We start from the raw sequence: 27,999 nt of genomic DNA, 5'->3' as shown, positions 1-27,999 counted from the left end.
AGTCAAAAATGAGGAAGACTGCAGAAACAGAAAGACAAGGATGATGGACAAATCATGGAAAGTTCATTTTATTAAGTTTGAGGGTTACCCTTACGTGATGTAGGAGAGAAGTTTTATTCATTCCTAAGGTGGCCTACGAAGTAAGTTTCTAATGTAATACCTCATATAAAATATCATTCTACAGGAAGAACAAAAATATTTGAAGCAGATGATCAAGGATGTCAAGAATTTCAAGAACAACTTATTACAAAATATTTTGCAGCAAATCCAGCTTGAGGGTACTCTGGTACTACCTGCTCTAAAAACAATAATCAAACCTGGATCTAGTTTTAAGAAACCAGACTGACTTGTAGCTAAGATCCAAGGAGTACTAAGTTCAAGTGAGTTAGAAAGACATCTGTCAAAAATTTTCTCACTGCGTGGGTTGTTGTTGAAAGCTCAAAGCAAGCCAGGCACTTTACCTGGCCATTTTACTACCTCTACTAATATTCTGCCTAAGACAACATAGAGGAGGCAGCTATAGAGTATTTTCAAAACTGCAGAGAAAGGTGAGACTTTTTTAGAATCAAAGTTTATGATGACAAAGTTTGGAAATTTTTGTGTAGTTGTTCTTGGCTGTGTAACTGTTCTTGGGCTTGTCTGCAAGGGTGAGGCTTGAGAGAAGGAAAAGGTTAAACAAACCACATTAAAATTTATTAGAAATTCATACTCTATCTGCTAACTTCAAAATATTGAAGTATAACTGATATATGGCATTTCATACACCTAACACAAACTTCACTGCAAATATAAATGGAAAAACGATTCAGACTTTGAGATTCCAAAATTGAGCTATACAAAGCTACCCACTGATCAAATAGAAGCTCTCTCTTTTCTTCTACCAGCTTATCTGGCATATTCCTATTTCTATAATAAATAATAGAAAGACCCAGTAACAGAGCAGTTTCACACTTAAAAAGCAGATATACTGAGATGTTACCATATTAAATTGTTATAACGTGTATACGTTTACAATACAGCTTTGGGCTAATCACCAAAGCGATAGCTACTATTTAAAGATGAACTAAAACATCTTCCCTTACGTAGTCACTCTATCATGTCCAGCCTTCCGAGCAGTACTCCGGTCACTTGACAGGCTGTGGCAGCCAGCGTCACACGGGGAGTGCAGCGCTGGGAATGGACATCGGTACGGTCTATCAGCTGCAGGCATAACACTGCACTGATCTATTTAGGAGCCTGTGTTTCCCCTGCTCAGAGAAATGGTGACACCCTGCAGTTCAGAAACCAGGAAAATAGATCAAAGAGAACATGTGCTGTGGCACAGATCACACCTTTACCACTGTTAATAGTGCATTGCAATCAGTTGCTCCTGTCCAAGCCAGGCATTAATAACCACATCTATCTGGGAGGAGTTTGGATGGGGGCAGCGGGAACTGGGGTGTTGTTTGTTTCCTTCCTTTTAGAATTTACCAACATTTAATCTTTGGATTAAAATACATTTGCTTCCTTGCTTAACCAGATTTTCAAAACCAAGCAAACCACATGAAGAGCCACCTACATGATAAAATAGATGACATTTACTGAAACAGACTAGAAACAAAAATTTATGCATCAGTACTACAAAAGGTGAACCAACCACTGAGCTTCACACTTATACCTCTGAAAAGAGACAAGATCTGATGGAAGAAAAATGCCATTGAAAAAAACACAAGTTGTTCTGGTATGATGAGTAATATCAGGAACGACAGAATGAAAACCCGCCTGCTGATCTTTGTGTTTTATATTTTTAAAGCACAATATGTTGAATGAATGTTTTAACTGCTTCATGGTTGAAAAAAAAAAAAAAAAAAAAGATTATGTATGATGATAGGAATGAGAAAAAATACTAACCACAGAGCAAAGAGTCATAACGTATCTGAAGCAGGAAAGGGCTCAGCCACTGCTCGGCAGCAAGCTGTGCCTGTGCTGTTTTCCCACTCTTCCTCTTGGACACAGAGGACACCAGAGCCTGGTCCCTGCCCTGGTCCCAAGGTGAAAGCCGTTTTACATCTCCTAGTGACCAGCCAAGTGACAGGTTTTGTTGTCCTCTGCTCCTTTCAAAGTGAAAACGCCTGCTTCTGCCACATTTAGATGCTATTTCTGAGTTGTACCATCCCTTTTCAGCCATGGTAACGCACAGCCCAGTTGTGTTTATCTCATGCAACTCATACTTTGACTAAACCTGAAGTTGTCAGTGGACTGAAGTGATTCAAAGATAGTTTCTTAAAAGCAAGGGAATTAAATATTCATCTAAAATGCATTTCTGTCTTGAAAAAAAAACGTAATACAACAGAAATGAAACTGATAATATATAACACTTCACCTAACCTGACAAATTTTCTTAAATTCTACTGTAGAAGGAACCTACTGGTACCTGGGAAAGACAAGCTTTATCTTGCAAACTTCCCTTGAATTTCCAAGCTCAGATACTTGGCAAAGTAGCTATGTCATGCATGCAGCAAGGGAGCTCATTCCTCACCACTGGGAACTCAGTTATTGATGCTGTTCTCTACCTGGACTACTCTGTTACTTTGTTTTTGCTTTTCCAACAGCCAATTATTTCCTAGAAGTCCCACCACATGTTTGTATTTCCATCACATATGATATAGCTGATTAATACTATATTCTCCAGCATGTTTAACTACTACTCACAAATCATGAGACTGCGATGAACGTTACCAGAACCTGTTCACACTTACAGAAACTGAGGCAAAGAAAAAAAATAAATTATTTCTTCAGGTCCTTTATGGAGTTACAGCTGCGGTCTGGAGGAGAATAATTCTGACCTACTGAGTCTCTTTGGGCAGATTCTCTGCAGAGCTAAGTTGTCATGGCTCCTGTGAGCTCAACAGAGCTACTGCCAGATGTCTTTGCCAAGAATACTCGGATGGGTGGATAAGCAGCAATTTACACCACTGGGGCATCAAATCCCACTCCTCCAGAGAATTTTGATAGGTACTTTTGCCTCTCTCCTGACTATACAGATAGAAGGTTTCTTACTGCAGTACTTATGGACACATTAGTAGCTACAGCCTTGCTACATCTGGAGGAAAGGAAAACAGAATATAACAAAGCCTACTTACCTTCTATGACCACATAATCAGCATAGTACCAAGTTATCAAGGAATACAGAAGACAAACTCTGTTCTCACACAGGTCAATTCCTGAACAGTCACTTCTGAATTCAGAAGAATTACTGTCTGCTTCTGCAGCACATCTAAGCTCAGCCACTCATATAAAAGTTCATTCCCCCTTGAATATATTGTCCCTTTTTTAACCCGACAAGAGGATCAGACAATATGTCAGATCTACAATATGTCCAAAGTACTACAATATGTCAGAATCAATGCTGATATACTTGATTACTGTATGATTTTAGCATATGAATTATTTGATAGCTTGTTTTTCTAATTTGATATAAAAGATTACATGGATTTGTGGAAAGAAAAGAATAGTAGGACATGAAGGATATGCAGATACTTGGAATGCAAAGACACCTGTTTTGTGAGAACTTCTGGTTAATGGTTGTCCAGCATAAAAACAGAGGTGAGATGGGAGTGGTAATAAACCATGCTCTCATTTGCAAACCCTGCAAACAGGAGACAGTACCAAAGACCAGGTCTAAGGTCACTGGCTGATGACCAAAGAAACCACTCAAAGGCTCGACAGAGGTTCGACCAGAGCTTTCTAAATGGTAAGTATATAACTGAGGTTAGTATATACTGCACTATGCCTGAAATTTTAACTGGGTTACATGTTCAGCCTTACATGTTTGCTGACAAGAGGAATCACCAGCTGGCTCCTTAACCTAGTCTAAAGGAGAAGCGTCTACCTTTTGATGCAATGCCATAACATGTCCTGCTCCGTTTCCAAGCAGCAGGTGGAGTTTGGTCCCAATGACTTGGAACACTACTACAGCCAGGAGGTAGTTATGTGGCACTCAAGCACTACTCGAATCCAACAGAAATACTGAAGTCTGTGGATCAAATACAGAGCCACATTCAAAAAATACCGAGGGACCTCTCCCTGGGTATATTTAGCTCCCTTTGGGAAAGATGACTGGATCTACAGCTTTCGGTATCTTCTTGCTCTGTTTTACACTGGTTAAATATTGCCTTTACTCTTTTTGAGAGTGCTCTAGTCAAAGAATACTTTCTGTGCTCTAAAAGCTGTCAGAAGGACAATTTATGAACATGAGACCCCCAAGGGAAAAGCATAAAAAAAAAGCGTAAGTATTGTAGGATATTTTGCAGCCTTCTTAATTTCCCTGTTATTTTTCATGATAAATACATGCTGAAGCTTGTACAAATCGTAACACAGCTTGAAACTGAATTATTGTCAAGTGTAAGCAGTAACAGCATTACAGTCCATGACCTTAATTGACAAAACATGCTACCTGTCACTGATTCAGCACAGAAGCCATGCTGTTCCTCCAGGCTCTCTATTTAAAGTCTAACAATTGGATGTGAAAACTCTACTGGCTTGCTTCCCTGGGGAAGAGGAAGGTTTGCCCTAAAAGCGAGGATAACCAGGACTGTCAGCTCGAGCAGAATGCCTGCTTTGACTTACGATCAAAAGTATTATTTCTCCTACTTAAAAGGAGAGATAACTTTTCAAATGTGAGCACAATAAAGGTGAGTCATCTTTCCATGTATCAAAGTATCAGAAAAACAGCCCTCACATTTGGCTGTTGCTTATGGCAGAAGCAAAGTCAAAGCAAATAGGAATTAGGTGTTTTCACTATTACTACTGTTCTGAACTCCAATGAATGCTGAAATAAAAAATATTCTATTCCTCCCAGCAGTAAAGAAGAGAAAGAAAAGACTCTCTTTCAATTGTTGCATAATGGAAATTGCCTCTTCCATCCATTAAAAAGCTGTAAAAATCAGAGCTAGAGACATAAAAAGAAAAGTAAAACTTCAAATTTTAACCAGTTTAGCCAAAGACTGTTAGATAATGAAGCATTCCAACAGCCTAAAAATATTGCTGTGGTAGAAATCAAAACACCCTTCCTCTTCTATTTATACTTAGCAAGTGGGCATCTGAGATATTGTTCAAATGCTGCCAGTAGATATAACTTGAACATCCTCTTCTGTATTGAATTCTAACTACCATGCTTCACAAAGTAAAATATAATGGAAACAGAGGTGGATTAAGAATAGGTGACCAAAAAAAAAAAAGAAGTGTGTTTCTAAAATAATATCTTGTTGGGAACAGGAGATTGTAAGTGCTCAGCCATTATGAACACCACAGTCTTAACGCAAAGATTAATTCATGGCTAAATATTCACTTTCAATATTCTTTTTAACAATTACTTTTGAATAACTCTTCATCCAAAGGAAGTTAAAAAAAATAATAATCTAACAGTCAAGCCTTTTAAGACTTCACATATATTAATTGTCAGCTTAATTGACATAACACACATCATCCACCACTTATTCAGTGACATTTCCATTATTAAGAAAGCATGTCAAAGTGTAAGTGTTTAAACGTGTACAATTATTTCCAATGCCACTGTGTTACGTATGCAGCAATTGGAAAATAATTGACTGTTAGCACTGATAATGGTATATATCCAATAGACCCCAAATTAAAAGCACAATTCATTTGAAGACTGGTTGTTGAAATTTATAGTGATCATTGGTTTTAATGTATATAGATGCTGGGAGTGGTTTTCCAACTAACAAAATGAGTGCTTATGATTTCACACACAAATGGATTCCCAGCAATTCTGCTCCATGGATGAGGAAAGGCAGAACCAAATGCCAAAGGCATTTTGACAATGACAGGCAGTGCAGTATTTATGAGATATTTCTTGACTACATATAACCAGTTTAGCACACTGGTACCTCCTTACAGACCAGTGCTACAGGCCAGTCCAAGAGGCCAATGCCCACACAGCAGCTTGGTCACACTGTCCAGTTGTATATAGTATCCATAACATTATTACATATCTATTTTTTGTATTTCAATCCGAAATCCTTTCCACGAGAACTTCCCATTACTTACTATTTGTTTACCTTATTAAAAAACAGCTTTCATCTAAGAAGAAAAACACTTTTTTTCACTTTTTTTTTTTTTTTTTGGAGAAGGGTTTGGTAAGTGTGCAGCCTCACTGGTAACTGTTAAGACCCCTCCAAAAGCCGATTCTTAAAAATTAGAATGTGTTTGAATGGGAGAAAAATCTTCATCAAAATAGGATAAGGGAATAATATTCAGGACAATAATTCTCTTAAGATAAAATTATTGGTTCGAACTATAATTCCTCTTCACTATTTCTTTTGAAATGCCTATGGAGCAGCAGGTAGACAATGCAAAGTCCTTACATTGCAAACACACATGAGATTTATTACAGACCAATTTACCTGCAACATCATAGAGTGATTTAGTCTCGTTAGCAAAGCAATTTGCTACAGGTTTTAAAAAGTGCTGAGCAATTTCAGCTTAAAATAGAGTGGAATGTTATGCAAATTGCTGCATTAGCTCAGAAGTCTAATTTGTTTAAGGAGTCTAAATCAAGGTTTGGATCTTGGTCCCATTTAAGAATGGTTTTGTAGAACTGTCATTAAGGACTAGTTAGATCAGACACCAAGGTGACATAAAGCTGCCAACAGGCATAATTTAACTAAATTCAACCACTGGTACATATACAATGTTGTGCTTTAAGTTGAATAAGAACTGTTCTCCACATGCTAAACTGCAGCATGTGGAAAAAGAGGGGAACTTCTTTCCTGTGTTTGAAGAAATCACGTTGTTATTTGGGGAAATGGTTATGTGACACATGACTCAAAGCACAGGGCCAATACTCAGAAGTTTTCCATCTGGGAGTGGATATTTATTTCTGTTACCAAATATACATTTGTTTTTCCCTGTGTTTCTCTTAAGTGACCTCTTTAGATCCTGGGATCTATATGTGGGGTCAACACAGACACAAAAACGTGTTCCAACAGAAGGAGACTCAAAATTATGTTCTAAAATTGCCCTGAAAAAGTGCTGCCTCCTCAGTCAGTAAGCCTTAATGTATTCTATACTGTGATGCAGTTTGTTTTTCACCCTCAGTAGGAAGGCTATGCCTATTATAAAATCAAGCTTTTAGCATGATTTTGTTTTTTACAACTAAGAAAACTCTATGGCTAGGTACAAGTTACCTACAGTAAAGCAGTTTACCTTAATACTCATTGCAAATAGTAATTTGTAGGCCCATGCAAGAATCCTATCCTAAAACTAAACATACAGTATTAATAGGATTATCCAAACAACACTCCTATCTGCAGGCACAGGGCTGACCTAAAGTCCAAGCCTGAATGTGAAGGTATCAGGAAGACAATTTTCAAGCCCCCTCTCCAAAGCAGCATCTCCTAAAATGAACAGATCAATAATGACTTGCATTAACCAGGCTTTTCAGCTTTTGAATCACTGGGGGTGTGTGACTCAAACACACACATATTAGGCAAGATACAAACAAGCCAAAGCCCCCAGAAAGTATTGAAATTAATTGCTTTAAATTTGTGGTCTCTCTGTTTTGAAACAGTTGAAAAAGACGATATTAAAGAAGGTTCAGCAGCATGCATTCAATAGATAATGCGACAGCAATATTAATTTAGGATGCAAAAGTCACAGACATTACTCAGGCGGTGATCTACCACTGTCTGAAATTAAATGAAAAATGATGATTAATGCCAAGGGTTTGGATCATTTACTTTCTGGTATTAAAAAAGAATTAAGCATCTCTTTGAGTATGAAGGATTACATTTATTCTTGGGAAAAATAAATCAACATATATACTTCACCTAAGAACATCCCGTTAACTCCTATGGCCAGATTCCTTGTGAAGATAAATATGATACAGAAAACTCAACACTTTCCTTGCAAAAAAAAAAATTAGATTCTTTAGACAAATGAAGTAGGTCAGTAGTTCAAATACTCTAACAAACAGTACCAGAGAACATAACCATAATGTCAGATGAAAATTTGTGAAGTGGCAATTAACTTCACAATTAAATTCAGTTCAGCATATTACTAGTGGGATTTATTCAACATAAACACAAATACGATCATGGAACAGCGGTCACAAGTAAGACCACAGACAATTCCTTTTTTTTTTTTGTGTTTAAGGACAAACATCTGACATTTCAACTCTAATTGAAAATTGAAAAAGGTACATATTTGAGACATGCTGTATCCATCTCAGGCAGTTTGCCTCACAGAATAAACAACAGACCATTACTTCTCAGATTAAAAATACATTTACAAACAGTTATTAGATCAAGTATCATACTGCCACCTGATGACCTCTGCTCCCATGACATTTTCTACTGCAATTTAAACAAAAAGTATTATCTTAACTGATACATTTATCTTCCAAATAATCTCTCAGTCACATGAGAATTTTCTGTCTTATCTAAGATATTTGGGGGATAGTTACTGTCTCAAAACCTAGTTAATGTATTCTCACAACATGTCCCTTTGTAAGAAAGGTTTGCTAATACTCCTGATATATAGAAACTTGGGCAAGTAAAATTACATTATTTGCCTGAGGTCACAAAGGAAGGCTATGGCACAACTACGACTATAATGTGTAATTCAAGAGTTCTAATACAAAGCTGCACTACATAACCTTTCTTACACTTCCCCACTTACACTGCTATTACAAACAGAGTGAAAATCAGCACAAGCATCTGTCTCTTTCTCATCTTATAGACTTCATAATGCTCACAGTTCAATATACAAAATTTTAGGTATACATAAACACATGCTTGTATGGGTTTGATTTTTTTTTTTTCCTTTGCCTTGGTCAAGTTCCTTTTCTCTTCTATGTCTCACAACTTTCTTCTGATGCCCCATGTACCACAGTATTAGGCATTACTTTCATTTATGGTAGACTACCTCAGTGTTTCTGCTATGATATGGCTTTGGAAACAACATTGTGAATTGTGGCAATTTTTCAGTTGTCTTGGACATAAGAATAGCAAAATAGCAATTTCAAACAACAAGAAAACAACCCCAAACCTGTAACACTTGTGTCTGGAGTACAAATTATGTCCCTTTCTTTAGTTCCTTGCTTGGTTAACCATGTATCTGCAATATGTCTGGGGAAGTACCCAGCCAGATCCAGCAGTGCTGGTGACACTGGTGAGCAGTATTTCCCATCTGCTCTTCAGCAACTACAGTGGCAGCAACAGCTCAGATGTAATGGTCTGACTCAGACCTGTTAAAGAAGGTTCAGAATGGGTATTACAATCCTTAGTTTTTATCCAGATTTATAAATCCTTAATTTTTATACAGGTAAGTATGCAGGAACAAATCAAACTTCTTTGTGAAACTAAGAAAGTTACTATATTCCAAATAACCTGTCAAACCACGGCTCACAGATCTAATGTATTTCCTCTTCTGCCTGAACCGAGGCCTGTACAAGACACCGGCCTTAAAAACAGCAGCCTTTTATTGTTCAAACAGTACTTTTCTGGGATGAGGAGAAGGGAAGAATCAGGCCCATGATCAGTACAAAATGCACTGTCATGCGTCAAACCTCTGAATGGATGATTTTTATACCTTGCTTTTATTTCTCTTGGTTACGTTTTTATTTTCTTTGCGGCATGAGACAAACTCTTCTCTGAGCGATGCCTGTGTGAATCTAGAACAGCAGGACCAACTTCAGCATTTAAGTTTACTTCAAGATTACTTAGACTCTTTGGTTCAAATACCTTCAAACATTTTTTTTCAGTGGCTGGATAGATAGGTAGTAATTTTAATCTCAGAGCCTTAGGCATCCTCGTGACTCTAGAAACTGGTGCTTTCTGCTGCAACTGCTCTCAATAGTTAAGTGACAGCCACCTCTGTATTTTTAAAAACATTTTGATGATCATCTGATGGTCTTTCCATTAGATGCTTCATTTGATGTAGCTTTTCTATCAGGACTAACATTGACCTTATTGAAATCATTTTGCTGCCAACCTTTTTACTATAGGTATCTTGAGAAAGCATCAAATTACAGATATTGATATTGATCTCCTTTATTTATATACAGTGTGTATGAAGTCTTACCTTGGCTTGTTGCGTGATGAGAACAGTAATAAAAAAGTATGCTCTATAACAGGAAAGTAATCTCCTCCATCCATACACTGGCCTCATAAATCAGAGAGGCAATTGGCAGAAGGGTTATGTATGGACAAAAATCCCTGGAATGTACACTAGAACATTATGCTTTTTCAAAAAGCTGCAGATGTATTTAGTGCCCATTCACAATGTGGGAACACCATATTACTTATGTCAGATGATGCTGCCTTTCAATGTGCATTACTTTTCCTTCCTACAGCCTAGTATTTTCAAATACAAAAGATAAAGCTTTTACAAATGTTTCAATGCAACCAGGACAGTTTTCCCAGGCCGATGAGAGAGGTTTAAGGAACACCGCAATGTTCTTCCTGCACCTGCTGCAAGCCGTAAGACGTAGCATGAAGGCATTCATCTTCTGCACACAATACCGTTTTTTTTTCTTTCCTCCTAATGGCATGAAAAGCATTGTCACCAGATGTTCACATCTGAATTTTCTGGCTAATTGAATTTATTGCCTAAAATTCTTTTATACAAGGTTGCTTATTCAGAGGCAAACTGACTACTTAATAGCATCATAGAAAAACATATCTCAGAGGTACTTCTGGGAAGAGTGGGCAAAACTGGCAAAACTCTCATCTGGAGAGGGAATAATGGGGTGGCGTTGGGGGAGAAACAGGAAAGTAGTATAAAGTGGGGTGAGTGGTAAAAATCCTGATACATGTTCTCAATATTAAGCCCATCATTTTGCAAAATAATAATGTTTTCAGTCACTTTGTAAAGTCATTTGATCGAGCCTCTTTGAGAGATGAAAACAATGCAACTGTGCAAAATAACTGAAAACAGAAAGTATGCAAAGTGCCTAAATTTTGCTTATCTAGCAATAACTCAAAAAATAACTGCAATTAACTACAATTAGATTTTCAATTACATTTATGAAATCGTATACTTTTATTTATTTCTGAAACCATGTCACTTCACAGGACTGATGCTTTACTCCCAGTTGAGGCTGATTTGCAAAAGGAATAATTTCAAAATGTGAACAAAGCAAAGCCAAAGCATTAATCAAGGTCCTTAGCAGTGCAGAGGAGAACAAAGATGAGAACTGATCCTTGCTGATCTGCTACTGTTTTGCAGAGCAGCCTTCAGTCTGCATCCTAGCTCTTCTATTTTCTGTTTTAACCAAATGGTACTCTGGTGGGGCGTGTCATTAACTTGTTTATTTAACAACTGTAATATTTTCCCAGTTGTATCAAGTGAAATATGCCAGGCACATGGTAAATTATTATTATAATTCCGGCACAATATCCTGACAATGAAATTGAGAGTAACCATGGTTAAATGACCACTGAGGGACCCTAGAGTGTAAAATGCCACTCTGTACAGAAAGTACAGGTTGTGTACACGCAGTACAGCACTCAGTGACATTCATTAATACTTGGTCTAATTGCATGTAAAGACTGTGCACAAAGCAAAGACATGCACTCTGTTGTCAGAAGGGATAAATGTCACAAAGCATTATTGCATAAACTAACTTGTGAAACTGATCAGAGAAATGCATTCATAAATGCTTTTGAAAGTAAGATGACCAGTTTAATTCCCTCCTCCTAAAAGGTGGGCTCATGCTTTTTTAAAAACTTAGAGTGAAAAGGCCTGTCATTTTACAGTGAACCATGTTTCTGGAATTTATTAGCAAGAAGAACAGATTGATATATTCTGATAAGCATTATTTAGTAACTAATGCGAACTCAGCATTGCACTTTAGATTAGAAGAGACTTAATTATAACACTTTAATGCTCGTGAATGGAAGTATATTCTTTATTATCATTACTCTAAATAATAATATTTTAAGCCCATTATCAGTATAAGCAGTCTTAAGAACAATGATAACACAGACTACTGTGTTTAGACCAATAAAGCCACTTCTGCCTCATCTGTTTCAGTTTTGTATTAAAGAGGGAAAATGGTCAGTCAGAGGGCTGTGATACAGAGGGTGAGTTAGTGCTTCTTTTTTATCCACACAGTTCAACTAAAAGAGGAATGAGGGTATCAGGGAGACAGCACAAAGGGACATCCAAAGCAGACACCTAAAACTAGTGCTAAAGTCACTAAAATGCTATAAACTGTACTCTCCTGTACATATATCAATAGAGATGGGCTTGAAGTACAGAAATCATTGTTATACTCTGGAGAAACAGACCGATTACATCTGCCTTCCTTAACACAGAAATACATCTTAAACCACTGACTACTGGAATAAATAAAATGGAAGGGAGCAGAGAGTTTGTGAGAGGTTATGTAGTTCTGCAGAAAGGATCAAACGGGGCTAATTAACAAAAAACAAGAACCACCAACAGCAAAAAGCAAAGGCTGCTTTTAAGTAAACTTCTCATATGGAAAGAAGGAAATAGGTGAGACAAGTCATAGTTTCTATATCTGAGTGATGAGATCTTGATCATAGGAAGAAAAAAATGTGTAATTTCTAAAAACCTAACAAAACAGAGGAGTTGGCTGCAACATGTTCCAGACTTGTGCTTTATCAGTCTTCCAGTAAGATGGAGGTAAATATGTCTTCAGTCCCTACATCCCACTCTAAATTAATGTGACTCAGAGAATGGCACAGGAGCCACTGGGCCAGGCAAACAGGACAGATCAGGATCACTGGGCTGCAGCCTTGCACCCTTCCCTCCAGCCCGTGTGAAAGGGAAACAAAAGGGATTTTGGCCCTATGCAAGAGCCTGCTGCCAGTAAGGATCCAGGATTTTGTGCCCAGCCACACTGAGTGCAAACCTCTGACGCCTCCTTTGGGCAACTTTCCACCTCCTGAAGCTGCCATGCATGAAGGACATACCTAAGCACTGAAACAGAGGCATGGGATAAGCCTTTCACACACTCGCTGCTCAGCTAGGGAACTCCTCTGCTCTCACAGGCGTCCGTATCAAAGAGAAGGATCTGGCATTTCAGCACCATTTGGGTATTTCACAAAAGTACCTTGAAAGCAAGCCAAGTGGGAAAACCCTCACAAAACTTTTCAACCTGAAACTGCACAGTTGTCTTATCGACAGGTTGTTGCTGCCAACTTATCACCCTTGAGAATAGTAAAATAAAATAAGTAGAATAAAATTACCATCCTCATTTTACAGGAGAGCCCATGGTAATACACAGCTAAAAATGAACCTAGGGCTTGAACTTCAGTCATATGCTTTCACTATAAGCTGATTTATTTCAGATATACTCCGGTATACATGATTACCTCATCTGTATCTCATTTATGACATTTTCTCATATTCTCCCTATCTTTCTCTTCTATCTCTGTCTACAAGGAAACATGTAGAAAAAGTATGCACTTGTAGCAAATGTTTTAGAGTCTCTGCAATTTCTCATTACTTTTCAGTATAACCTATGAGATACTTCTTCCATTTAAATTAAATGCTGTCTCTGTATCATCTTTCAGGAAGAGATTAAAGGAGTTTATATTGTGTCTCTAATAGAAGCCTGACAGTATTACAACTGGACAAGCCAAATTCCAGCCTTTAGTTAAAGAGATATTAAAGGAAAGACAGGAGAAGAAGATTATTGGAAGGCAAGGATGATGAGAGTACCTCCGACCTCTCCACAGGATCCTTCATATACTAAGGACTAATGAATTCTGACAGTGTTTGCTAGCAGACCTAGAAGTCACACCACATGAACCGTTTGTCCATCACCCAAAACCACATGTTGTGTACTCCCTGGGACAAAGCCCTTCTAGAGAAAGGCACGTAAGTATCCTTGACCATCATGGGTCTGGTGGCACTATGGGTGATATCAAAGTTAGTACAACAATGCAATTACATGAACTACCGAAGTAAAAGATATACAGGAGAGAATAAAATATATCCTGGAAGATGACGAACTAACTTACATTATACAACAAGATGTTTTTCTTACACTGTTTATGTTCATCAGGGTGGTGAGGGAACAGGTTGCCCAGAGAAGCTGTGGATGCCCCATCCCTGGAGGTGTTCAAGGCCAGGCTGGATGGGGCTTTGGGCAGCCTGGTCTAGTGGGAGGTGTCCCTGCCCATGGAAGGGGGTTGGAACTGGGTGATCTTTAAGGTCCCTTCCAGCCCAAACCATTCAGTGATTCTGTGATTCATCTTCCATTTCAATCAAATGGGCTACTGTGCACTTACCTGAGTAGCGAATGAGAAAGAAAAACATATATTTATCAAGCTCTCACAAATGACATCAACAGCAACATTATAAAAATAATGAGGATAAATGAGTTACTAAACTCATAGCCTATGCACACTGAATGACATATGAAAGAACAGTGGGACCTTGTTGAAAAGGTTCTAGGCATATTCTGAAGAACTCATAGGAGAAGATGCAGAAACAGTTTTAAAGTTAATGACAAAATGAACGTGAATCATGGTTTTGAGCAAGAGAAAATGAACACTTTAGGCATACAATCACTCATTTTTTGAACTCCATGCAGTAATGTCTGGACTGGTACTTTTCTTCTAAGACTGTGAAGTGACTATACAAGATAAACAGGAAACTCTCCAATGCATCAGGGTTTATTAGGGATGCAAGGGAAGGCTGCAGGCAGGACAGTTCAGCAGTTAGTGTTCTTGGCATCTTTGCACAGTTTTCCTGAGATAAGGATGTCCACGTGCTATGGCTTTGATAGCTAAAATTAATTTCCTAGCTTGCAGAAGGGAGTCATTGGTGCCAAAAACCCCAAGTGACCTGTTACACCTTTGCAGCTGATGGCAGGTTGCCATGTTCCATGAGAGTGAAATGGTGTTGGCGTGTGAAACTGCACAACTCAATCCTTTTATATGGCGACCTCATACAAAGGAGTAAGCTGTCATTACAGGAAGAAAAATTGCTGTAGAAGAATGAATCCTGTGTTTAATAGAATGTGCTCTTTTAAAGAAATGTTCTCTGCTGACTAATCTAAAATGCTGCTCTTTTCCTATATCCCATGTTTGTTCCTTTCTGGCATCCAGGGCTAACTACTCTGGCTCTGCACACAATCTCACTATTGTTGGTGTAAAAGCCCTCTCCTAAGGACAAAATGTAATCTGAAAGACCCTTCTTGTGCTCTTTTGCCTGATAGCTTTGCATTTGCCTTCAAATATCTGATTTAAACCCCTTTCCTCCTTTCCTTTTGCATTCTAGTCGCATTCTTCACTGTTATCAATGAAAGCCTAATTTACGTGATAAATCTCTAAAGCATTCTGAAATTCTGCCTTTCAGAATTATGATGCCTATCTATAATGGGATGCCTCAGAATATTTACAATCTTTAGCGTTCTCCCTACCTATGTTCCCTTTCACGTATGCGAGATCTTCAGCTAGGATTGTTGTTTTATTCTGAAAAAAGAAAAACTATCAGATATTAGCAAAAATAATCAATGTTATTCAACTCTGCTCTAATACTAGTCTGTTGCACCACTTAAGCACCAAGCACAGGGCATACCAGTAGAGAATTAGAAATGCTACTGACAACAGCTGTAGTGATCGTCTTACAGCCAGCAATACTTAAGGAGATTCAGAAGTGGCATGTGAGGAAAACTTCCAGGTGAGACCAGCAGCTGCAATCATACTTTTAAATAAAGACTCAACTGTTTTGAGCTGAATAAAGCAGCAGCATCTTCAAGCAGTAACAACACCATATTTACCAAGTGTCACTGCTTATCACATTTACATAGTACTAGCATGTTCAGGGCTGGAAGGAGAAAAACGAAAATTCTAATAGAAATCTAAAACCTATTTCACTCCAGAAGTTTCCAGAAAGTTTATTTATTTTATTATTATTATTTTGTGTGTGAGTCTGCCTGAAAAAATAAATTACTTCCAACAGCTCTGTAGCCAGCCTGGAGCATCTTCACATGAACAGTTACCAACTTTGTCTGAAAGTCTTTTGAGTTAAAGTAGGGCTTTTGCAGATCTCATTGGTCTGAAAGAGCTGCTGCATAAAAGAACGAGCAGGGCTTTTACACTTATGCAGAAATAAAGATGCAATTAGAGTGATATCATCAAATTTAAAAGAAATCCTGAGATCAACATGTGGGTTAGAAATAACACCTAACATAAAGAACACAATCAAGATTAGATGAAAAAGTTCTTTTCCCTAGCCGTACTTGGTGTTTTGGACAGAACTTCTTTTTTAAGGTTGTCTTCTATAGAGCATTTCTACTTCCTTTTCTTGGCGATGACAGAGAGGAGCAAGGGGTAGTTTTCCACACTTCAGCGCCAGAAATTAAAATATTTTAGAACAGAAAAACATGTTAGTAAAACCCTAAAAGGTGTTAGCATATCAGAAATGCATATAGTCTCAGCTGCTGTTTTCCATTCCTATTTGCCTAAATTTTAGTTGATGCTATGCTACTCAGAAGGAATATAAAGGCTTCAGACCTCCCATGTACATCTGGATGAATTTTATAACATATCACTAAACGCTCCTAAGAGTAGGACAAATTTATCACTACACAAACACAAAACTGGAAGAATGAAAGAATGGTCAAGTTCTGATGAAAAATCATTAATCACCTTTTTGGTAGACAATATAGCATAAATCATGCTTAAAATAATAGTGAATTTATTTCAAAATGGTTATTTCCAGAACTACATGACAAAATAGACTTTCATTACAGAGTGAAAGAGTGACAATTTGATGTTCATTAGCGATAAGTAAACAAATGCTACTTTTTTGTCAGGTAACTTGCAGAGTTGAAACTTTAACAACTACATTGCATTTCAAATTTCACACTACCACGGTCTAAATTGTTGCATAGTAATATTAATTCTCTGCGTGTGCATGATGACGTTCAAGGCTATGTTACACATTAACACTTATATAAACTACTGAATTCAGCCAATTTGCTTTCCCTCACTGACTGTCAGGATTATGAAACACCAGCAGTTTTCTTAATTTACATGTTCCTATGTTTGGCCTTTCTCCAGAGTTTGAAAGGCCACCAAGGCAGTTTTCTTTCTTTAGTCCAAGTTATTTGCTATGTTGGTATTCGGTGAAAGAAAAGAGTTTTCTATGCTTCAAAAGAATAGGAATTTTTCAGCTGTGTAATCCCAAACTCACATTTGGACTTCACAATTTCTTAATTACTAATTTGAAAATAGGTTGCAAGGAAAATAAAAATTAGTCCTGGGGCTTCTTTTCTATCCACCTGGCATTCAAGCTGGTGCATTTCCCTGTCATCATGGGTGGCACAACTAGAGCTACAACTACAACTATTACTTAGCATCTTCTTTCAGCTTGTATAATTCAGACACATCCTTAAGAGTTAGCACGTGCTTTGTCCATTAGGTTTAGCAGAACCACTCAAGTTCTGGCTGGGCAAAAGCCTAGTACGAATTTGGCCAACTTTGGGGTTGAGATCTGGTATAACATTCCCGTTATTGACAGAATTTTGATCTCCTCACAGAAAAGGCTCCTCAAAAAATTATTTTTCAGTGGAGAACCTAAGTAGACCTTAGGCATGCTATCTATCCCCTGGGGAAGCTCCTGATCCCAAGAAGCACACCCAAAATGTTTAGGTGTTTGGCTGAATCATGGCATAAACACAAAATATACTTCTGGTTAAAAGCTATAGGGAGATAGATAGATACAGATAAAATAGCTTGGTAGCATTCCATGCTATAGTTTAAAAAGTTTCATAAAGCATTAGAAAATACGATGATACATATTTTTTTTGTCTTCTTAAAAAAATTCACAGTACTAGAAGTTTGAATGAATATTTATTCTCCAGTGAGCTGTTGAAAAAAATATGGATTTTGGCTTGTTTCCAAAGACAGTTTACCTATTATAGTGAGAAGAGTACATCAAAGCCCTGAATAATAGCAAATAAAGTGGGAAATCCTCATCTCATCTGCTGTCCTTTTTCAGAGAAGCACTGCAGAGAGCTGCCTTGTGTTAGCCTGTTTGATGTTGCTATATTCTGTGGTGGTTTTACCTTGCTAGGAAGCTGAACTCCACCACAGCCACTCTCTCACTCCCCCTCCTCAGAAAAGGAGGGGAAGAAGAAAAGAAAAAAAAAGCAACTCACTGGTTGAGATAAGGATAATTTAACTAAAGGAGAATAAATTAATAAGGTAAAATTATTATTAATGGAAAACAAAATAATTTAACTAAAGGGGAAAGGAAACCTTTTATTGCTAAGTGTGACACCACATGGTATAGAATATCCCTTTGGTTGGTTTAGGTCAGCTGCCCTGGTGATGTCCCCTCCCCACGTCTTGCCCACCCCCAGCCTGGTGGCTCTGGAGGGCGTTAGAGGGAGTCCTGACGCTGTGCCAGCACTGCTCAGCAGCAGACACAACACTGGTGTGATACCACTGCTGCTCTAGCTGCACAGCACTGTGTGGGCTGCTGCAGGGAAAGTTAACTCCATCCCAGCCAGACCCAGGACAACTCTCACCCTCCCAGGTCATGAGTCCAAAGCTTACAAAGGCTGATGTCCTAACAGCATGGGTCACATTGACAACAGCTAGTCTTATAGGCGATTTTTCCCTTAATAGTTAGCAAGAAAAATCAAACCATTTTCTTCCCTCAAATGTGATAGCTACCTAAGAGCTCTCAATCTATGGCTAACAGGAGGAAGCACAGATTGTACAATGAACAAATTGCTCTAATCATTTAACTGCCTTTTCTCTGTGACTGATCAATTCCTTTACTGAGAAGCTAATTAGTGAACTAAGGATGGAGAAAAGAGTAGAGAGTGTGTAATGAAACTTTCAGCTGTACCTGTAACAGAGCTCTCTTTTCTTCTCTTTAACTTTTTATTATTATTGTTATTATTTCTGAGATGCTTGGGGTGATGTATGCACACAGTGCAGCTCTGCCAATGCCAACAGACAGTATGCTTACCTACTCACTTGGGAATTTCCCTGGCATGAAAAAGCCCCAAAGGGAAAGCTGCTGTGGTGTGCAGTGTGTTGAGTGTGAGGGTAATGAGGGCTAGCAAGCCAGCATCACTTCACAGCTCAGACAAACAAGTAATAGCAGATCTTGATCTCAGTTCACCTCTATATACCAGGCTAAGGGATGCCAGTACAGGCATGGATTTATGTGCACTCCACGTGTCCCTGATTAGCAGTATTTTTGAGAGGGCCAGGGAGGCAGCTGGGGCTGGTAACAGCTTCACTCATTCAATTTTAATTGACTCCTGTGTGTTTGTCAGATCCCTCAGTGCTGCCTTCTTTCTGTTTTAACTTGTGCCAAAAGCTGAATTCGTCCCATCAACCACGGGGAACAAGCAAGTAAGATGTACAGATCAGCTACAGGTACACAACAAAGTCTGTGTTGCCTTTTGAATTACATTTTAGGTACAATCTGCACTGAATTTCAAGATCATAGAACAACTATCACAGTTCAAGCTACAAACCCAGTGAAATTAATCTCTAGTCACACAATTGTACATTAAAGCAGGCTTTGATTCAGGGTAAGTTTGTTTATTTCTCATTTTGTGTGCGTTTATATTTAGGGTCCAATCTTTTGTCTGTGAAAATCCTAACGAAATGCTTCAGTGGGATCAAGACTATACCACTAGCTGTTTAGAAACAACTACTGATAGTGTTTAAATAGTATGCAATCAATCAAAATACTCATAACCAAAACCAAAAAAGCCATCCAAATGAGTGATGATAATGTTTTCTGCAATCTTCCTTTCTCTAACAGTAACAAGTGACTTAAGTGAAACCTTGAAAAAATTGGTCCAGACACATATACAAGATTTCTGTTGTAACTCTTTTAAAAATACATATAAATAATGGTGGGGATAAATGGCAGACAGCATCACAGTTGAAAATAAAAGAATTACAGATCTTACCTCTGCTTTTATTTTATTGTCTCCAAAACAGAGGTGTTGTAAGTAGGCTGCAGCATTGGACTGTACTGAGGGAAATTGATGCTGTAACATCTGTATAACTTCTGGAAGCTCTGGATCTCGCCATCCAAACTCTCTGTGTGAAAACAAACATGAAAGATTCAGCAAAAATTCTGCTGTTAGAGGATAAATGTGGCAACAGTTTGGCCAGAAAGACAAAATACATGTCTAGGTAAAATCTTGATATTTTCTGCTACGAAGTGAAGATTCAATCAAATATTAAGCTATTTTTTCATTCTAAACTGCACTACCAAAAAAAAAAAAAAAGTTAAAGCTAGAATAGCTAGAGTAAAGATATAAATAGAATATTTATAGAATAAATAACTTCATGGAATTACATCTCTAAGCGCTAAACTTCCTTAAATAAAAAAGGCTATATAAAATTTAATATAAGAACAGAAAGATCCATGCTTACACCATTATACTGTCTCTATTAAAATTCAAATATGGAATGCTAGAATCAGAACTCTTAAATGGTTTGCTAAGAAATGTTATTTTGTCAAAAAGTCTTTTTTACATACTGCAATCTTTATTTAATAAAAAAATGCTCTCATATAGGAAGTCATTACCTATTTTGTGTTTCAGTTTATTGTTGCCAGATATGGTCCATGCTTAAAGTTATATTATAAAATTTGTATTATATATTATATATACTGTTATATAATTTTACAAACATTACAGTTATACAATACACAGTTACACAATTGATTACTTTTAAGTCTTCATTAATACTACCCAACCTAGAGCAGATAGGCAACTACAATGACTCAGTGTTTGCAGTGTCCTTTAATCCTACAAAGCATGACATGCCATTAGCATCAAATGAAACAACCGAACCCAAGTGTGCTGAACAAGCCCCAGCAGGCATTCTGCAGCTTCCAGAGCCGAACTTAACATCAGCCTGTCTCTGCAGGTAATTTGTCCCCTCTGTATCTCTGGGTATAAGGAGTCATGAAAATGGCTTTGGGCTTTGTGTCCCGAAAGCCAGACATGCATGCAGCCACTCTGCACGAGATGCTTCAGCTCCCACATGCCTTCTTCCTAAGGGCTAATTTTTGTGCCATATGAATAGTTTTCAACATCTTCCATCTAGTGCTGCACATAGAAGGTAATACAGGAATAGGGCTCTCTGGCCTTGGCCACATTCATCCCACTTGCCCTGTAGGAGGCAACAGGAGATTTGACACCACCTCATCCTCAGCATTCAGCTGGGATCCCTGCATGGGGCACCTGGGAAGCCAAACCCCTCACGTCTTCATTGGAGGCACACAAGAGCCACACCAGGGGATAATTCAGAGCAAGCAGCACTGAATTTCCATTTGTTTTTTTTCTCTTCAGTGGAGCAGCCATTATGACTACAAACCCAATTTAGGTGTGTAAGTTAGGTAGCTAAAACAAGTGGAAGGAGTTGACTCCCCGAACTTGTATTGAGTCCCCCACCTGTGTTTGAATAAAGCTTACAGTAGCTCTGCAGTCTCAAGTAAATCAGGCATCTCATGCCTCAAATATGACAGCTCTCCAAGACATTTAATTGAAACAGGACTCACTTTACAATAATAATGGATTACTATGAAAGTATTGTTTGTTCTTTTGTTTGTTCTTTTCTCACCCAGAACATTTGCCAGATTGAGTTATTGTTACAGTCGTATCTTTATGTAAAGATCTAGAATATAAATAGATGTAGAAAAATAAACCCAGAATTTCATCTGCTACTTCTGCTCTGACAAATTAGATGGTAAGACATAAATATTACATTTCACATCAAGTGTTTAATACAAAGAAAACAGAAGTGTAATAATAAATCGCGTGCGGACTATTCCAGTGAATCCTTGGGACAACACAGACTGTTAGAAAGCTTCTAAGGGAGACTTTTAGACCATAGATCTGAAAGACTTTAACACTGAACTGATATTTTGGTAATGTGGAACAGTGAAGAGGTATTAGGGAAGGCTAGAAACTTTGGCAGCTGTTAGGAACAAACTGGGACATTAAGCAGCTAATGATGTTAGAAGCAGTTTCATCTGTAGGATAAGGACAATAACTATGGATTAAACAAACAAGATTTAAATAGTTCACAGAAATGACACAGAAGAATACCTAATTTAAAATGAGTATCTTCTTGAGGAGAACAAAACACTTCTTACAGAAATACAGCCTCACAATGTTGGGAGACTTGAGTAGCCTTCACCAAACAGACTCAGAAACTGAGCTGGTGCTTAGAAGGATTCAGAGAACCCTGTGGTTTACAGGCTGAGCACCAAATACTTTGCTAGATAGTTCCTCTCAGAGGAAAACTAGCTAATGTCCAGCCCTTAATAAGATCAGGGATTGCAGCTGAAGATGATGGCATGACAAACACCATATCTGCTGCATATGCTAGCTCACTATAACTCTACAGGTTAAGTTATTTGGTTAAGCACTTATTTCTGTTCAACAATGGGCTGAACAAACTCATTAACAAATCATAAATTGACACAGGGCAGTGACAAACAACGTTATCTGATGTGTTTGCTTCTTCTTGTACTTACTTTCTCACAGTTATGATACCTAGGTAGTTACAAATGTTAACAGGGAGTTCAACTATGCTAGACTTCTCTCCTATATACATGGCTCTCAACCAACCAGAAATCATCCAGAAAATATTTATACATAAAAAGAAAAAATGAAACAAAACAAAACCTCTTACTGATGAGCAATTCATTATTTGAGCTCCTCGTATAATTTATTCTCATTCCTAGATCCCTAGTGCAGGTGTTGGTATTTTGGAGAGGATATAAAATACCAGAAGAAAACAGCTTGTATGACCAGACAACGAGTGGGAACATTTGAAAGGTGTTGTTTTAAACCAAATAACTATACTTCAAAGTGTTGGAATTTCTAACACCAAATAGCCTCCCAAAGGAAATTTTTTCCTTAATATGTGTATTACTCAACCAAATAAAGAAATACACACACACAAAACCAAACAGCATTATGTGCAATAGTATACCATGTACTATGATAACCAGCTCAGATTCTTTGTTGTCTTATCTTGGAATCCAGGAGAAAAGAGGCAATCAAAGGGCAAAAGGAAAAGGTCCCTTAATCAAAGGCACACTTAATTGTCCTACTGAACCTGAAGTCTTAATATGGTATTTACATACAAAAACAAGGCTGCGCTTACTTTTCCCCTCTGATCTCCTAAAAGACAAGCTGACAAGTAAGTGATGGATAAATACTTCTTGGCAATGTTTGTGTGTACCTTGGGCTTAAGAAGAAAATTAATTCCAAAAAGCAACTTTTAACACAGAATACTGTCATGTAACCAGTTCTAGGAGAGCGAATGAACAAAGCAGAAAAGTTTAAAAAAATTTAGCTCCGGTAAGCACTATCATTTCAAGCAGATGGTCTCTAAGATTGTTATATTTTTAGTAGTTTCTGAATGAAATATGGTAGCTATATAAAACAAACAAAAATTTCTGCCAACAGTTAAGGTTGCTTGAATAACTGCGATAATTTTAGCAGCCTTCAGGGCAGGGAGGACTAGTTTCTGGGAGTTTATATTTTTCAGTTGTTTTTTAACAGTTGTTTTTAACAGGTGGGAAAAAAATGAGGTAGGGAAAGATGATTTTACGTTTTAGAAAAGCAAGCTTGCAGCTCTATTAACAAAATTTACTTCAAAAAATAAGTATGCATATTTTAAAATTCAGGTTAATTATGAATAGTTAGGATGGCTACTTAATGAAGTCTACTGGACAGAGGCCTTGAGGCATATCTGCGTGACAAAAAATACTTATTAAAATGGAGAGTAAAACAAAAAGTAAGAGAAAAACTGGAAGGGATAGGAAAGTAGATTGTAGAAGTCAAGAGTTTGGATAGAGTAGTAGAGTTGGTACTTGATGAAGATTAGGGTCTGATTAAAGGAAGGGAAAAGGATAAGGAAAATCAAATCTATCTCCATTTCCGTGAAACATCTGATATTGTGCCACATGCAAATGAGTTAAGCTGGCAACAAAAGAGGCTCCAATCCCTAGTAAAAATATAATAGTAGAATTAAGCAAAATTTGAAAATTTATTGGGTAACCTCAGCAACCACTGTGTGTCATTTATTAACATCCCCATGCTTACGAAATCTGAGAGAGGCGATACACATGGATGATGAAAGGAGCCAGAAGGTTGCAGTAAATCTGAGGAGATGCATGGCATGCAATTTTTGCAAATCCTATCAAATTATCTGTGCAATCGATCCAAAAATGAACAGTAAGCTAGCATATGCATTTTCAAGATCTTCTGCTACTGCCTACATTGCCCTGGGAATATCAACACTACGCAGCTAAGGACAGCTAACGGCTTCTGGTGTTGGTGTGGCTTTTGCGCAAGGAAATTGTAGCTGTGCAACAACTTGGCAGCTTTGGCTGGAAAGCAGCATTTGCAATACACTCCAGATAGTTCATCAGGTTGTAGAAGTACATTATTACTAGGAAGCACCCTTATCTGAGGGGACTGACCAAACCAGGGCACTGTGTTCCTTCCACCTTGTCTCTTTGACAGAAATTGTGTTTTAGGAGTGTAAGACCCATCTCATCTTGAATCCTTCAAAAGGTTTTAGCTGGAAGTGGTGACTAATGACACGGATTGTGGTAGGCTACGGTCAAGAGGTGGAAGATGACCCAAAGGGGAACATTGAGTTATATGTAAGCTGGCTTTACATGTATGTTTGCTTAGAGAATATTGTCTGGGATCAACTGAAGAGAATCAGTTAAGAGTTAGACACGAAATAAAATAAATCTGAAATGGAGCAGTATAAACAACAATACCAAGAAATCCAGTCTGAATGAGGACACTAATTATTGCACTGAAACCAATTCCTGCTCCCGCCATCATAGGGAAAGGAGATGCAGACTGCAAACATAAGTGAGATTGTTAGTAACACAGCTAACTGCACTGGCTATGTGGGATCACTGAAAGGTGCTGTGTTGAGCATAGGGTATGTACAGCACCTGAATATTTGCTCCAATTTTGCAATAATTCTTTTCTTCTGCTACTGCAAATTCTGATGACACACAGAAAAGCAACACCAAAAGCACTGATACATCTACCTGAGCACCTGTTTTCAAAAAAGTACAAAATAATTTTTATAACATAGGTGTCCAGCTGGTAACTAAGGATACCAATCAGAATCCTCACAGAGAATTTGAGAAGCAGGTGTGATGTCTCTGTATACTCTTTACCCATTGGTCACAGTAAATTTCATGAGAGCTTGGATTCTTATTTCTGATTTACGTTATTAGAGCAGAACGTTCACATCTGATCAAGCAGTTGGCATAGGCAAGTCCTGACACCCAGAACTATTCCAATCTCAGCAGCATTCCCCAAAGGCAGTGCTGTAAAGATGCCTGCCACCAAGAGCCATATGTTTGACAAAGACTGAACTACCACCAAGCACTTATCAAAGAAAGGGAATGCACAGTCTGTAAATACATTTATTACAAAATTGTATGTTTAAACCAGACTTATCTGTAGGTACCTACCTATCTTAATAAGCACGCTTGTGTGAGACAGTCTTACAGACTGGTGAAGGAGAGGTTATCATATATGAAGTGGTGCTCAAGGGCAAATACAATTCAATCTGTGCTAAAGATAATGTTTCCTAGATTTCTGGCATTGCTAATGCCAGCCTACAAGATTTTTGCTGTACTTTATGCCTACAGAGATATACCTTCTGTTTACTTTTTTTTTTTTTTTTTTTTTTTTTTTTAACCCCCTACAAAATTCAGTAAATAAAGACTGAAAATGTCTTTCAGCTCATCTGCGAAAGGAGAGCTCTGAGAATAGGTTTCTGGTAGTACTAGGAAAAAACAAATTATATATAGTTTAGGATCACACACAAAGAGAAACTAATCAAGAGTCAAAAGAAGATCAAAGAAGGAACTACCTCCCACATTTAAGGGGAGAAATGTACTTCTATTAAAACTATTTGGAAGAGAATATATCAATACTATAGGGCTCTCAGATTAAGGACTTTCTCATAGTACATTTAAAAAGAGCATGATCGACAAGATGTTAAACCTAATACAAATAATAATAATAATAATAATAATAATAATAATAAAGATCATCCAGAGACAAGGATTGTGATAGAAACACAAAGAAGCTATCTAACAGCTCGTTCCTTCTTTTTTCTCTGTGATTCTAGGGCTGTTGGTCAAACTGTTGGATTGTATTACACTTGGTTCAAGAGGCATTTGGATAATACCCATAATAACATGCTTTAACTTGTGGTTAGCCTTGAAGTGGTCAGGCAGATGGACTAGATGACCTCTGTAGGCCCTTTCCCACTGAACTATTATAATTCTGATTCTAAAACAAAAGCGAGCATCTTATACTTCATTGATTGGGAATGGTATTTGAAATATTTCCCTAAAATATCTTCCCTTTTTCAAGCATACTTCTCCATATCTAAGCACACCCATATACACATAGTTATTTAGTTTATTATTGCAGGTTGTAAGCCTGGTCTGAATCATCTGCTACAATTTAAGAGGAGGTAGAACTACTATATTTGCTACTGGCATTTCTGAAAATGTAACGCATGAAAATTGGTTAGACTCAGGACACAATTCTAGGAATAGAATAAAAAGATGTCAATCTCCATTCCACTCGCCCTGGATAATGCACAAAACCCTTCAACATATCATATTGCCTTCTCTGACTTCTAGTCTAACTCGGAGGAAGGAGTGTGCAACATCGAGCAACTGATCACCTTCCCCTTCAGCCCCACGCTGATATGAACAACATACATTCACAAAATGTAATAACACCAGGTTTAGGCCTAAGCCCCCTAAGGCAGCAATGAACACGTATCAGCAGAGAGCTAACTGTACTGCTGGTTCGGTCTTTCAAGAAAGATAAACCACACAAAAACTACTGAAAAAGTTAGAAAAGAAAAAAGACATAATTTAAACTGAATATGGAAGTAAGGACAGGGAAAAGGCAGCATGGATGTATCTTCTGTGAATAAAAATGTCAGTTCTAATAAAACAAATACATTTACGTTATTGTTTATCCCAACCTGAAAACTGCATCCTATGTGCATCCATGTCTGTCTGTGTGGCACACAGGCAGGAGAACAAAACAGAAATTATATTCTGTCTTTATAAATAAATAAAAGCACAATGACTCTACTACAGTTGATGGACCTACCTGCTTAGGTTATGGAAGAGCAACTGCAGGGCTTTGCATGACAGAAGCAAATGCGTCCAATATCACACAATCCAAGTAAATGTTTACATCTCACCAACCCTGCCATTCTTGAATCTCACAAAATTTCACCATTCGTTTCTTCCATTAACTGAGTTCTTAACACTTTTGAGAGAGCTGCTGTTCGAGCCGTGTGCTTGCCAAATGGCTTTGAAACACTGAAAAATGACTGGAATAACCTCTTCATTGTGGGGTTGCCTGTTTATTTATTTTATTTTATTTAAATATGTGCACAACTGTAAATTTGCAGGCAAAAAAAACAACCCAAAGCCTGTAAGACTTGTACAGATGGGTTCAGAAAGAGAAGCAAGCATTTCACTGCAGAGTCCCACATTACGTTTGGAAAAGCTGATCTCAGAGCTTGCCAGCACTTGAATGGGCAAAAATTATAAAGATATGCACGGCTCAACAGTTACTGATTTTCACTCGAGTAACACGCTGGATCTACTTACTCGGGCATACTGTGACCTGTTTCTATACGCCGTGTTAGGATTCTATCAGCCATACCTTGACCCACTTTACTGGATCGACAATTTCACTGAAATAAAAATAAACAACATTTTGCATTCTGGCAATGTGCCACTTAAATATTAAGTGCATCGTGCATGAGCAGTCAACAACATTTGACTGCACTTCAGTAATATACTTTTTTTTTTTTTTTCTTTTTTTTTTTTTTAAGTGTGTGGCTTATCTCTTCTCCAGATTTCAGATTTAGCACAGCTGAATATAAAACAGCTGTACAAACGTTTGGCAATCCTGCTGAAAATCTGCAG

At 37.8% G+C, this 27,999-nt stretch overlaps 1 protein-coding gene across 5 annotated transcripts in view; it reads right to left on the bottom strand.

The window, feature by feature from the left end:
• The window catches only part of CTNND2 (catenin delta 2), a 642,859-nt gene that overhangs the window by 146,475 nt on the left and 468,385 nt on the right, over positions 1-27,999 (bottom strand). For all 5 annotated transcript variants that reach the window (XM_084509612.1, XM_084509610.1, XM_084509611.1 and 2 more), the window contains one exon: positions 19,931-20,063. In XM_084509612.1, the coding sequence (XP_084365738.1) occupies positions 19,931-20,063 (133 nt within the window). The remainder of the gene's footprint in view (positions 1-19,930; positions 20,064-27,999) is intronic.

This window comes from Aythya ferina (genome assembly GCF_964211825.1).
Source record: "Aythya ferina genome assembly, chromosome: 2".
Classification (NCBI taxonomy): Eukaryota; Metazoa; Chordata; class Aves; order Anseriformes; family Anatidae; genus Aythya; species Aythya ferina.
Note: the sequence above shows the minus strand (reverse complement) of the source record. Positions and strands in the feature narration are given on the sequence as shown.